This window comes from Emys orbicularis, chromosome 23 (assembly GCF_028017835.1).
Source record: "Emys orbicularis isolate rEmyOrb1 chromosome 23, rEmyOrb1.hap1, whole genome shotgun sequence".
Lineage (NCBI taxonomy): Eukaryota > Metazoa > Chordata > Testudines > Emydidae > Emys > Emys orbicularis.
In genome coordinates this window covers 9,459,284-9,473,828 of record NC_088705.1, presented here as the reverse complement: position 1 = coordinate 9,473,828, position 14,545 = coordinate 9,459,284, and the positions used below count along the sequence as shown (strand labels likewise).

Sequence of the window (14,545 nt, the reverse complement as noted above, 5' to 3'; positions counted from 1 at the left end):
TACTGGTTTAAAAAACAAAACCAAACCTCAAACATAGAAACTGAAAGATCGGCCAATTAATGGCTTATTCAGTGCAGGATTGTTATTTAAAGCACAGTTAAAGTCAGACTGGACAAAACACTACAAAATGGTTTTGTTACATGTGCATTTTCATTATGTCTAATATAACATTAGCTAGTAGACTTGAACTGCGGCACTGGTATTTCACCCTCCTCTGCTGTCCTATGATCAGCTCTTTGGTGAGCTTTGGACTTAACTATCAGAGATGAACAATGTCACAAGCAGGAGACAACAGAGATTAACAGGCTATAGTATACCAACACTTAACTGGTTTTGACAGATGTTTTATTTTAACCTGAACAGTGGTTGATGGAGTAAGGTATGGGAAGAGATTGCGTATATAATGAATCAAATTCACAGGCTTTACATTGATAAGTACCCAAAGTAATTCCATTAGAGCTCTCCAAAGCAAGCAATAATCATGAAAACAATACTTGGTCAGGGACTGCTTTAATCTGCATACAAGTATTTTCAGAAAGTTTTTTTTCATAAATGAAACTCCTCTGCTTAACTTGTTCCAACAAGATAGACTGTACTGTCTCCTCTTTTAGGAGTTTGTAATAAGTAGACAATTCTTTTTGTAAATATCCAAGAGAGGAAGTGAAAATAGAGCACATAAATCCTGAATAAGGACCCCAGAGCCATTCCAAATATAATAACTTTAGAGACATTAAGCCATTCCTATTAGTTTCCTAAAACCATATGCATTGAGAATGCCTCAACTGAGTTGTATTAAGTTTTTTTGTGTTTACTATGGTTGCTTAGAAGGTGAAAACATCCAAAAATAAACACGCTGCACTGATTACTTGATAAAACCGTATTACAAAGTCCCTTCTGTCACTCTCCCATAATTTGTTAAACTACAAAATGCAAACAAGTTAGTTTTAACCAATGAAAAGAGTAAATTAGAAGTGAAAGACATTTCAAGACTTCAATCCTATTTTCTCAGCCGATCTTTTGATGCCTATACTAAACTAGATATCTAAATATATTCAGGATTTTTAACTGAAGATGTGAAATGAATGATGCAGACAAATTAATGGTTGGGTAAATCCGGTAAATCCCACTTGGAAAACACCTTAATGATTGGATAATTATTTGAGCAGAAAAAAATTCAGTAAAAATTCTGGATCAGCTATCTTCCTCTTTTACTGCTTTGAAGTTATTAGAGGAACAGACTGGTATGCAATACACTAGCCTCTAAAAGCCGCAATTATGAACCCTGAAATAATCTCTCTCTTTACTTTGTATACATTTGTAAGCAAATTTGTTCATTATACCAGAACAACATTAAGAGTTCATCTTAACCACAACTGTATTAAAAATCAAGAAATTCATAGCAAATACTGAAATCCCATCTTTAACACCTCTTGGACTAGTAATAGGGTATACCAACTCTCCCCAAGAACTGATGATATAGCACTTTACTTATTCAAAGCACTAACATTAAGCTTCACAATGCCCTCGTAAGGTGAAGCATTAATACACCCCATTTTACAGATAGCTTTGTTGTGAAAGGTTAACTGACTTATCCAATGACACAAATGGAATCAAAGTCACAACTGGGATTAGAACTTGAAATTTTTAACTCTCTGTTTGGTCCTCAGACCATGCCTTAAATCTGGAATGCCTCCTTAACTGTGGATTTCTTGGTTTTTGTATGCTTTTTTGGGAGGGGAAGTACTTCATCCATCAACTGTTCCAAATGCCCACAGGAGTGTGTCTGTAACCTTGATTCTCAGATAGATAGGACTGGTCTGGTTAAGTGTGAATGAACAAGAGGTCACAGTACTTTAGTTTTACAGCGACAGAGTATTGACATTAGGCCCAATTCCTAAAGCCGTCTATAAATGGAAAGCCCCCTGGCTGCAATGGAAATTCCACATGTGGAGAGCTTGCAGGGCTGGGTCCAAATTGAGCTGTAAAGAAAGCTGTAGGCTGCAGGACCAGTACAGAACACATACAAAGTGGGCCAAAAAGAAGGAAGGGAGGGAATGTAAACAGATCTGAGGACTTCCTGCTTAGGAGATGGTGAGTGTGTCAGTTTTTCAAGCCCCATGACCTTTAATATCTAAAGCTATTAACTGGAACCGTTCTATTATTGAAGGAGGTAGAAGTGTCCATCCAGAGATGGAACCACATTCATGGACTCTTGTGGGAATGTATTTTTTTTTAAATTGGGAGTATGAACCAGAGTTCCACATATACACACCCGAGTCAAGCTCTTACTTCAAACTGGACACAAGGACATACCCATAAAGCTCTCATCACTTCTTTGTGTTTCAGGAGGAGGATGTTTGTAGCATAACCTTTTTGGAGCCAGGAACTTAACAGTTAAGTTGTACAAGTGGGCTCCAAAGTCTCAAAAACAGTTCCTTTTACCCTGAAGGAGCTTAAAGGTCTTGGGGTAATTCTTCTTGAGATCTGACAGAAGTCTGCCCTTCATTAAGCTATTCATTATCAGCCACCAAGCTGGTGAGCTTAAGCTTCAGAGAAACAAAATTTTGATCCAACTCTGGGAGTCCCCATTGCCTAAGAAAGGTCTGTAAGGCCCACTGAGGTGAAACATAGTCCAATGAACTACATTCCAGCAGAATATTAGTGTTTAAAAGCGGATGGTGCTGCTTGGATTCACTATATTTATAGAATTGAGTTTCTTACTCGGCAAAATTGCTTCCTCTCTCAGCAATCACAAAACCCAGCCTACTCAGAAACCTTACTGCTACTGAGAATCTGAAGGAGCCAAGAACTTTTGACCACGAAACCTTTCCATATGAAAACTCAAACCATTAGTGATGTGTCAGTGGATAAGGTTAAATCTTTCACCAGAAGGGTGACCAAATAATTAGATTAGATGACTGACCTCCCCCACTCTCATGGAGTCAAATTAAAATATTTTTATTGTCTTGAGTGCCCACCATCTGTGATTCAAACAGTTTAAACAACTAAGTCATGTAAATTCCATCTAAGCCAATTAGATTATTAAACCCATTTTACAGTTGGAAAGTTGAAGCACAAAGGGTTCAGTGACTTGCCAGACATAGCTCACTGAGCCTATGGTATTGTCAGGAATAGAATCTATGAGTCCTTAACTCTCAGTTCCTGCTCTAACCAAGAGACTTAAAATGCTTCTGAAAAATGGCCTCATTATGTGTTTTTAATGTAATGGATTGCCATGTAATGGCAACCTCCGAGCACAAATTAGGACTTCCAGAAAGCTATGGAGAGTATTCATTCATGAAACAGAATTATCAATATTGAAAACATTACTCTGATCAAAGCATCCAAAGGTCATGGCCACAGACTTGAAACATGGCAGATAAAAATCAGTAATGCAGGAACCTGGAATGGTTAGAACAAAACAGTACAAAGAGGAACGCAAGCTTCTTTAAAATCAATGGCTGATAAAATCTATTGCAAAAAAATTGATTGAAAAACTATTTAAAAAAATAATCTGGGCAACATCTTAAAAAACAGATTTCAATTATCCCCTTTCATTCTACTGTATTTTTTTGTTACCTCAGCTCTAGTTTTAGTAACTAAGAAAGCTCTATTAATGCAATTTATAGAGAAAATAAAAACTTGCTATAGCAGTCACAATAGCATCTAAAACGTACAATTACAAAAATCTCATTACAATGGAAAGTTAATATCTTGTCACAATGTGAGAAAACCACCATACTAAGAAATCTGGATACCACATTTCCTGAAATATTAAAACCAATATCAGTACAAAAGAAAAACGGTTTCATTTTTAAAAATTATCAGTTGAATATTTAGCTACCAGATCACCTCCCCCTCCCACCGACATATATATTCCTTGTTTTCCCTGCATCAACTGTGGGCCTATCCATCTTACAAAGTTTAGTCAAACAAACATTTCTAGCTTAGAGATTTTCTCATGTAGAGAGCCAGTATATAAAATTCTTCCCTATGTACAGGGGGAATAAAACATTTTCAGGGGAATACAAGATTTTAAAAATTCTCCCTCCGCTACCCCATCCCCCAAATAAAACACATTATCAAGGTAAACCAGGGCAATAGCAGAGAGGTATTTTTGCTGTTAGAAGTGCGACTTGTGCTCTGTCTCTATTCCCCAAAGTACTTTGTATTATTGTTACAATGATGAATGACCCAATAAGGCAACATTGTTTTTCCTACTACACTAGTTTCTGCTTAGGTCCCCTGCACTTTTTTCCCCTCTACTGTGTTTTCCCAGTAAACCAGGAAATCAACAAGAAGAAAAAAATGACTTACAGAGCACAATTCCTTTTGTTGCTGTACAAGCAGCAAATAATCTTGAAACATAATTACTTTTAAAATAAGGGCTTAATTGAAGATTGTTTACCACTCTGGGTTCCTTGTCTGAGGCCTGATCCTGCAAGATACAATTTCTTGATCCCACATACTAAAACAAGATTGGATAGATCTTTCCATACTTATTTCAAATAAAAGAGGATGATCTGAAAAATAACACTGTTTCAGACAAAGGCTCCTGGATATTTACACCCATTTAGTGCATAAAATCCCTCCTTGCTTAGTTTATTTACTCGCTTTATACATTACCAAAATCTCCAAGCACCTGGGCATCTTACCCTAATTAACACTATGTAAAAAATAAAGTCCTCAAAAAAAACCCCTCTGAAATGCTCTTCTAGCTAATGTTATGAGACTTTTTATTTTGTTCCTTTTCTTGCCTAACCTGTCGTCATAAATATCCCCTGCAGTGATGCTATCACTTGAAAACAACCAAATGTGATTACACTAAGTTGAAGTTCCCCCACTACAAGTAATACGCTGTCATAAGTGGTTTCTTTGAGCATTTTCTATATACCAAAAAGTTCCAGATAGAACTGAGATAGAAACCTTAGTTCTGACTTACCTTTTGTTCTAAACAGAATTGCTCTAAGTGGTCAGCAATTCAAAAGGTTGTGTTGTTTTTGAATAGTCCAAGGGCTGCACTGACCCTAAGAAATGGTTTGGCAGAAGGAGCGTCAAGGAAGTTGTATAAAAGGATCCTAGGAATACCTTTAATAAAAAAAAACTCTCAGCTAGTCAGCCAAGCTAAGATATTATGCATAAAATGTAATCCAAAAGTGAAATTTGTTACCAAACCATCTTTGGACTGTTAAATGGTTTTTTTAATTAAACATTTGAATGTAATATTTATGAACAAATACAAACAGATTTTTTAACTGTGTTGTATGTTAGCCAAAAGGTTGAAATTACTATCAAGAATCTGTCAGGTTTCTTGATGTGGAACAGTCTACTAGGATTTGTCTTCCTTTCCCAAGTGGTGTGTGAACACACACACACACCTTAAACTTCATCATGGCTTATTCCCTGCCTAACTCTTTGAGACTGACAAATCCAGAGTAAGTGCAAATGATCAAGTATTCAAAATGTCGGGCAAGAATGACAACACTTCAGCACTATACTTTGTATTTAATATACTAAGATGTGGAAAGAAGTTCCCTCATGCCTTCCCATCTACCTATTCCCTCCCACCCCAATTCTTTTCTGCCTCTGTATGAACTCACACAGCTGTCTCCCATTCCCATATTTGTCTTCTCAAAATGTGGAAGAATTCTATTTCTGATCCAACACAGACCATCCCATTAGCACTGAACCCATCTGTTTCCCCAAACCTACAAAACCTAAAGTCTTTTTGTAAATCTATTTGTCAAATTCAGATTTAGTCTACAACGGAATCTTCTTCTCACAACTGAGAATCTGTATTATCAGTAAAAGCTCCGCTCCAATACCAGTTTGAGTAAAGGAGGTCATAAAAAAAAAAAAAGGGAGAGGAACAGTCAATGATAGCCCTCTTCCTTTACCTATTGCAGGGATTCTCAAACTGTGGGTCGGGACCCCAAAGTGGGTCAGGACCCCATTTTAATGGGGTCGCCAAGGCTGGTGTTGGCCCTGGGCCCCAGCAAGTCTGAAGCCCAAGCCCAATCTCCCAGGGCTGAAGCCGAAGCCCGAGTCCCACCACCCAGGGCTAAGGTTACGTGTCCCCGCCCAGGGCAGAAGCCCTTGGGCTTCAGCTTTGGCCCCCGCCCGGGGCAGTAGGGCTCAGTCTTCGATCCCCCCTACTGTAGTCATGTAGTAAATTTTGTTATCAGAAGGGAGTCACGGTGCAATGAAGTTTGAGAACTGCGGACCTATGGCATTGTTAGATGGTTTTGACCTATTTTATTTATGTTAGGACAGTCCAATCCCAAATATAAAAAGACTACAGGACCAAGTGGGTCAAATCCCATTTTGGGGGGAGAAACTGTGCATATTGTTGCAGTAACTTGTAAAAATGGAAAGGCAGGAAGGCAATGTTAGGTGGATAAACACAGTTTTAGGCCAATCACAGGATCCACACCATCCTTCTGGCTACAACATTTGAACATATGAGAGTTGAAAGGAAAGGGTGACACAGCTGTAAACAGCTTGTGTGTCAGCCAGCACCTGGCTCCACAAATGCGGCTACCTAACACTCGGACCCCTCCTTTATGTTGCCCCCGACTCTACTCCCAGCTATAAACTCTTTACCTTATTCCAGATCGAATTACCTCCTTCCATTCCCTGATTTCCGATGTATGTTCCCAGAGCTTCTGAGCCTGTTTATTTTTCTTGCCTGCCTTAGTCCTATTATACCTCAGTAGGCTTTGAGGATGTCCCCTACTGTAACTGATGGGATAAAAGCCTTCTGGGTTACGTTAAAGCTACTTCAGACCGGCAGCAGATTGGAAAAAATAGGCTCCAGAGCTCTGGGGACATTAGTGTGCTATAGAAAATGGAAAATAACTAGAGCTAAAATACAGGAAAATATATTTACCGTAACACTTTCAAGTTTTGCTCTGAAAGTAACCCCAAGTCTTGTGAGAGCAGGGAGGAAGAAAGGGCATGCGCCATGCCCTGCTCCACAAATATTCCCCTATGTACAAATGTAGCCCAATTCCTGAAGAATTCAAAGATATCCACAAGGATAACTAATGCAAGAGTAAGCTGCTTCTCTGGGTCAATACTCCATAAGCCAGGAAACGGCACTTCGGTGGATGTCAACACTTTTGTCAAGCTGTGCTTTTAGATGCTCTTTTGGCATGCAAATAGCCAGCAGCAAGTTAGGATCATTACAAAGCGGCATCTTGCTGTGGGAAAACCCAGCTTTTCTGGTACTTTTTGCACTACAGAAGAACGAAAACTTTATGATCGTGATTTGTACTTGTAACACAGTCCAAATCCATAAAATGGAAAGAAAACCTGCTAGTCCCCTAGAATGGATAGTGAGATGATACAGGATGCTAAACTAGCTTGCTCTGGTAGCCATTAGGAAATGATCTGAGTCTATGATGTGTAAAGAGGTACCAGATTCGGTCTCTCCATTGTCCTGATGAATATAACGATGTAAAATGAACAGTCTGGATGAAAGTTGCTACAGAAATACAAAAATCTCAAGTGCTTTTACAAACAGAAAACAGGTCTCACAACATCCATGAGAGGTTGGGAATATCTCCATTTTACTGATGGAGGCAGAGAGAGGTCTGTATCGCAGAGCTGACAATTGCCACTGCCAGGATTAAACCCCCAGAATCCCTCTGCTGTAGCCAGCTGAACCACAACCACTCCCTTTCATTAGCCAAAGAAAATGTTAATTGCAACACCCAACTACACATTTTTAAGAAAAGGGAACAACTCTAACTCCTTATCCAGAAAAGTACAAGTACTGAAATAGTTAACAGTGAAGACCACCATGTCTGTAGTCTCATACAATAAGTTTCACATACATAAATTAAAACTGAAAATCTTCCTTATAAGAACAAAATACAACCACCATTTTTGGAAGATGGACATTAGGTTCTACATTTCAGTATTGTATTTGAGCTTTGGCTCGCTTATGTACTAAAGTGAATTATTTGAAATCAAGTTGTTTCTTTGGGAACAAGAACTGAAGTGTTAACAAATCCATTAGTTATTTTTGTCAGTTTTCAGAGAAGTTAGGGCAAACTGTCTTTACTTAAAAAAGGAGAGTTTCACTTCTCTTAATGTGACACTTTCAGTTCCATGTCAACACATGACCTGCTTAAACATTATTTTAACTAGATAAAATCTTCCAAATTTATTAACTGCTTTCCCCACATCTTTTTATTAACTTAAGACGCCACAGAATAGAAAAATGTCCTGCCTTCAGAGAGGGGTAACAATATGCATTAAAAAAAAATGAGCTACTAAAAAAATTACTTGATATTGCCCTTTTAAATATTGTAGCATACTATGTAATATCAACTTAGAGAAAATATTAAAGAGCATGTGGTAGTTGTTTTACTCTGAAAAGTAAATCTAAAAATGGCATTTTAGGGATTCATATTTATTGTATCTGAATAACCACCAATAATCTTGATTCAATAGCCACCATAAGAGGAACTTTAACTCCATCTAATACTGCTCAGTTAATTCAGGGCCATATTTGTGAACAAAAAAGAACACAACCTGGCTTGGAGATCCCAGGGTGAGTTTGAAAGTAACGAAAAGCATCTTTTTATTTGAAAACAGAACAGAGCAGTCACTGAGACAAACAGGGATCCTCACACTGCATTTTTTTTAATAGTTGCTTTTTAGACTAGAGTCACAATTTAACCACAAAAAAGTTAGAAGTTTAGTAATTAATGCCACTTAAAGTGGAGAAAACAATGAATAAAAGCTTTACAATATAGGAACAAGGGCACGGTCAAGAGAAAATAAACAGCTTGACTTTAATTTAAATTAAACTCTATCCCTCAACATGGAAATTTTTTTTCAAAACAAAGATTTTTTTATATATATTTAAAGACACACATTACATTGGGTCTCTGACTAAACTAGGAGTTACACACGGATAGTCTAAACAGAAGCAATAACTGATGCATTGTTCCAGTTATTTACATTGGTAATAAATAATATCAAGCAGCAGCAGCAGACAGGAAATTAGTATTTTAAAACCTCAATGTAATCACAATGACAACTTGACGCAAACTAACATCTGTGGCCCTGTATATAAGAGTCTCAACATATATTTAAGCATACTAAAGTATTTTGGATCTTAAATCTGGTCCCTCATGGACACATACAGAATAAAATATTTTCATACACAGGCTGGCAGGCCATATTATAATGTGGAGAATTGGTACCACTCTTCTTTTTTCTTGGTCCCTATGATCAGTTCATTGGTGAACTGTGACTAGAGCCGGGCAACATTTTTTCAGCAAATACCACCTCTATCCTGATATAACACGACCCGATATAACACGAATTCGGATATAACGCGGTAAAACAGCGCTCCGGGGAGGCAGGGCTACGCGCTCCAGCGGATCAAAACAAGTTCAATATAGCGCGGTTTCACCTGTAACGCGGTAAGATTTTTTGGCTCCAGAGGACAGCGTTATATAGGGGTAGAGGTGTAGTAAATATGCCAAAAAAAAAAAAAAGCATTTTTGTGGCACTGAAATTATTTGCAAATTTGGGTTGAATTTTGGCCAACCTCTCTCCCAGAAAAACAACAATTTCAGAAGCGTCAAAGTGAAATGTTTCAAAACAGTTCAAATCAACATCTGAAATGTTTCATTTGACCCTAGCAAATTTTTTTCAGTGTTTTTAATTCAGCAAGGAAAAAAACAAACGATTATTCACTCAACTCTAATTGTGACATTCGGGACACTGACCAGCTCTCTTCTTTTCCTCAGCGAGCAGAAGAGTTATCTTATCTTTTGCCTGGACTATATAGGCACAGCTTCTACTGATGACATTGCCATCTGCATCCCATTAACACAGGGCTGAATTTGGTTTCCAGGTAAGGTTAAGCAAGCTAGAAGCTAGCTAGTTCATTCAGTTATTCTGCAGATACTATAAGTGAGAATTGATCTGAATATTTCAAGTAAAGAAATGAGAAGAAGCCATATGAATCGGCAGAAGGTATGCCAATTAGTGGATATAATCATTATCAGAAGTGAAAAGGGTATTTTCATAGAAGTAATTGTATCCACATACAGTGTATCTTCAGAGACAAACTAGAGTCAAAATTCCAATTACCTAAAGGTTCCTGCAGGGAAAGTGTGAGCCTGACTTGCCAATTAAATTACCCAACAAGGACTTGCTGAAGTTAGACCAGTGAGCATGCAACACTACAGAAAAGAAAAAGGAGATGCTAATAGTGAGACTGGGGCGGGGGGGCAAGGGAGAAGGCATAAAGGTGCTACAGACTTATTCTAACAGGTCCCTATCCCTGTTCCATCCCAATTACATGCTGTTTTCTTTCCTTCAGATGGATCTGCAGTGGCACACAGAGCTCGCACAAGGAACTTTGATTTTCTTATTTGCTAACAAGGCAGCAACAATAAGATATTTAGATGGATTTCCTACAGAAGCTACACAGAGAGGGTCTTCTGGTACTAATCCTTTACCACAAAGCATTCAGTGTTTGAAGAGGAGTCACTTACTACTCTTTTGCCTACTATAGTATACCAAATTTGCTGCTCTCTGCTTGTTTTGGCTTAATTACAACTGACCGTTATTCTAGGCCTCAGTGCTCACACATAATATGGAAAGAGCTTGCAGCAGGTGTTATCTTTACATTAGGTTTTGGTCTTTTTCTTTTTGTTTATTTTTTAAGGGGAAGAAGGTCTTTGTTGTTCAATAGTAGGATATCACTTTTTACAGATCAACAGTAAACATGGACCTCTTGCTGTTTTTTTTCCTAGAAGTGTTCTGATAAACAGCGCAAAAGAAGTAATTGATGTGTCTGCAAATATAGCAACAACATGACTCAGCTATGGTTGATATCAAATAGGCAGTGTGTGTAGCAGTGGGACCCAACTGTAGCAGTTCACTTTTTTTAACATTCACTTTTTCCATTATATTTTACAGCAGCGATTCCTGAACTGCGCTCCATGGATCACCAGTGGTTTGCAAGGCACTTGCTGTCTTTCCTTGTTCCAGCTGTTAAATCGCATTAAAAACTAAAAATATATTAAATGCTCTCCTAATATTACTTTTCCATGTTGACAACTGTCAGAGATGTTATTCGACTGCAAATCGGAGGTAAGAAACACAAAGGAACAGTCTATCCATGAGACAATTACTGTATTCAAATATACTTCATGCTATGAAAGTCTGAGAAGCCCTGTAGTATGGTTAGACTTAGTTATTTCCCCAGACTGTTAGTCAGGTGGGTGGAAACAGGAAACATCAGTGGAAACATACACATGGGCAAAACACAACTTCAGTTCTGTTATTAGCTTGTATCACTGTGTAGTAAAATAGAATCTTTGATCAAAGACAGCATTATGCCATTTACCATGCACATTCTTGAAAGGTACACACAGATACTCCAGTAGAAAATACCACCACCAGGCTGCACAATGTTAATTGCTGAAGAGCTATTTTTCCCCTTTGGGTCAGGAATTTGAGAGGTTCACGTTCATTTTCTATGAAGTTTGCAACTTCCCATTTCTACCCCAACTGACAGCACTGTAAGTACCCAACAGCTTTCCATCTTTATTTAACTCTCAGATTAGCAACCATAAGGACGTGTGACTTTTCAAATCATTATAGTCCATAACACAGTGAAATTAAATTTCTGTGTACTATATCCAGACCAACAAGGTAAAACAGACTTGCAGGTGGAGTGTGAATATATTCCTTCGATAATGTAGCAGCTCATGACTTGCATTCATACCTGTGAACTGAAGATTTTTTTTTTTTTTTTTTTTTTTTTAAAGCAAGCATTTCCAATATTAGACTTTCAAGTACCATGCCACCCTTTCTGCACTGGAGAAGTAAAAGACCTATGGGGCAGAACTTGATTAAAAGTGTTCAATTTGTAATGTTACTTTGTACTTCTATAGTGCCTTTAATCAAAGGATTGTTAAAACACTTTATTATGCCTCACAACAACCCTGTGAGGTAGGTAAGTATACCCATTTTACAGATGGATAAACTGAGGCATGGCACGGTAAAGTGATTTGCTTACGCTCACATAGGAAATCTGCAGCAGAGTTAGCAACAGAAACAAGATACCCACCTCCCAGTCCATTCTTCTAATCACTAGGCCATGTTGCCTTTCTAACAAAGCCATAAATTGGTTTGTTAATGGTTTCCTAGAAAAAGGATTCCTAATCTACTGAAAAACAAGCATGATGAGAGAAAGAGGTTGTTAGGCAATGAACATATCAAACTTACCTTACCAGTGCATCTGGTTTGCTTAGCTGGTTATTAGGAATACAGTTTTCCATTAAGTCCTTGTGTGTGCTTGGGCTCTTGCTAGTGCATTTCGGTTTTTTCTCATTTTTAGTAGATGAGGAAGGGACGCTCCCATTAGTTGCACTGTGACTGCGAGGCGAGGAGTTCACAACTCCACTGGCATTTTTGTAATTTTTGGATGAGGCAGTGCATGAGTCCTCTTTTAAGAGATTTTCTGTACTTCCAACAAGATCATTATTTAATCTTTTACTATTGATATGGTTTTCCATATATTCAATTTCTTGTATTTTAGAGTCTACTGGTTGTAAAATATTGTTATTTATTCCAAGGTTGTGTTTCTTGGCATCCTTGTCCTTTTCTTTCCCCTTTTCTCTATATTCTAGCTCCGGCAATGTTGTGGATAATTTTTTATTGGCTGGAATGCCTCCATTGTGTTGCAAAAGTACTGAGGAATCCATATCAGGTAATCCTTTGGCTGCTGCAATAGCAAGAAACCGAGATTATTAAATCAATCTGTTCTGTGGCTTCAAGAAACTGGGTATCTATTTTTTAAATAAATAAATAAGTAAATGGCAAACCGTTTTAGTGACAACCACCATCAAGGTTATAGTTAGGAAAAAACATATCAAATACACTTAGATATTTAAAAGACTAATTTTAACAAACTCACTAATTTTTGGGTACAGACATAATTCTATAAGAACAAGTTCAATTGTAGATACTTACTCTAAAGGGTAAAGAATAAGGGCTTGGCTACACTCGAAACTCCAAAGCGCTGCCGCGGGAGCGCTCCCGCAGCAGCGCTTTGAAGTGCGAGTGTGGTCGCGGTGCCAGCGCTGGGAGAGTACTCCACCTCCCAGCGCTGCAGGTACTCCACTTCCCTGAGGGGATTAGTTTACAGCGCTGGGAGCGCGGCTCCCAGCGCTGGGGCACTGTTTACACTGGCACTTTACAGTGCTGTAACTTGCTGCGCTCAGGGGGTTGTTTTTTCACACCCCTGAGCGAGAAAGTTGTAGCGCTGTAAAGTGCCAGTGTAGCCAAGGCCTAAATACTACTAACTGAGCAGATTATAAAAGTTGCTAATTAATTGAGGAACGTTAAGAGGCTATATTTAGAGAGATAATTAACTTGAAATCTAATCAATTTTAAAAGACCTGTGGTATCTAAAACTACGGTACTTTTAATTCCTCTGCTTTCAAATCCCCTCCAACCCCTGCTACTTTGTGTGGTTTTACAAAATTTTTATAATTTTAAAGTATTTTTGTCCTTTGTTACTGTGTGAAAGACCTACACAATCAACAGGGAAAACTGCAAAACTGACTACACAAAGTGCTGTCAAAAGCACAAAGATTTCCCCCCCAATTTTACTTGTTACTCGTAATGATGCCAGGTAAAAAAAAAAAAAAAAAAAGGTCAGACAGGAGTCTGAAAGTTAATAGACTTGTTTTTAAAAAGAGGACAAGCTTTTAATCTTTATCTAGGAAAAGGGGGATTTTACCAACATATTTTAAGAATATGAAATGTCTACAGATCTCCAGAGCTTTAAGATGAACGTTTATGGTCATATCCAAGTCTAACATTCCCAGTAAGTATACTGGTCTAATTGATCTCCATTTTATTACAGCAGTTAGACAGCCCAGGAAGTGTATTTCAGCATGATAGTTATTCTTGGTGGTTAGAAACTCTGTTCTATTTCATACCCAATACCATCAACAGAGTCAGGCAATGGATACTCACTAATGTAATACACCTTTTGTACATAAAGCTTCTAGACCAATATACAAAACACAAAATAAAAAGGTGAAACTTCATGTAGAGGCTTTCTTAAAAAAATTGTTTTTTCCATTTTGTAAAATTAGTTTCACATTGTTTTTGGGAAAGGGTAGGGCCCTACCAAATTCACGGCCATGAAAAACGCATCATGGACCGTGAAATCTGGCCTTTTGTGTGCTTTTACCCTATACTATACAGATTTACAGGGGGACACCAGTGTTTCTTAAAACTGGGGGTCCTGACCCAAAAGGGAATTGCAGGGGGGTTGCAAGGATATATTAGGGGGGGGGGTCACAGTATTGCCACCCTTACTTCTGCGCTGCCTTCAGAGCTGGGTGGCTGGAGAATGGCGGCTGTCGGCGAGGTGCCCAGCTCTGAAGGCAAAGCTGCCGCCAGCAGCAGTGCAGAAGTAAGGCTAGAGGTACCACAACCCCCCCTACAATAACCTTCCGACCCCTCCACAACTTCTTTTTGGGTCAAGACCCTT

General features: G+C 38.3%; 1 protein-coding gene across 1 annotated transcript in view; it reads right to left on the bottom strand.

Moving 5' to 3' along the window:
• The window catches only part of MACO1 (macoilin 1), a 50,500-nt gene that overhangs the window by 12,386 nt on the left and 23,569 nt on the right, over nt 1-14,545 (bottom strand). The window contains exon 6 of the mRNA XM_065421651.1: nt 12,265-12,763. Coding sequence (XP_065277723.1) covers nt 12,265-12,763 — 499 coding nt within the window. The remainder of the gene's footprint in view (nt 1-12,264; nt 12,764-14,545) is intronic.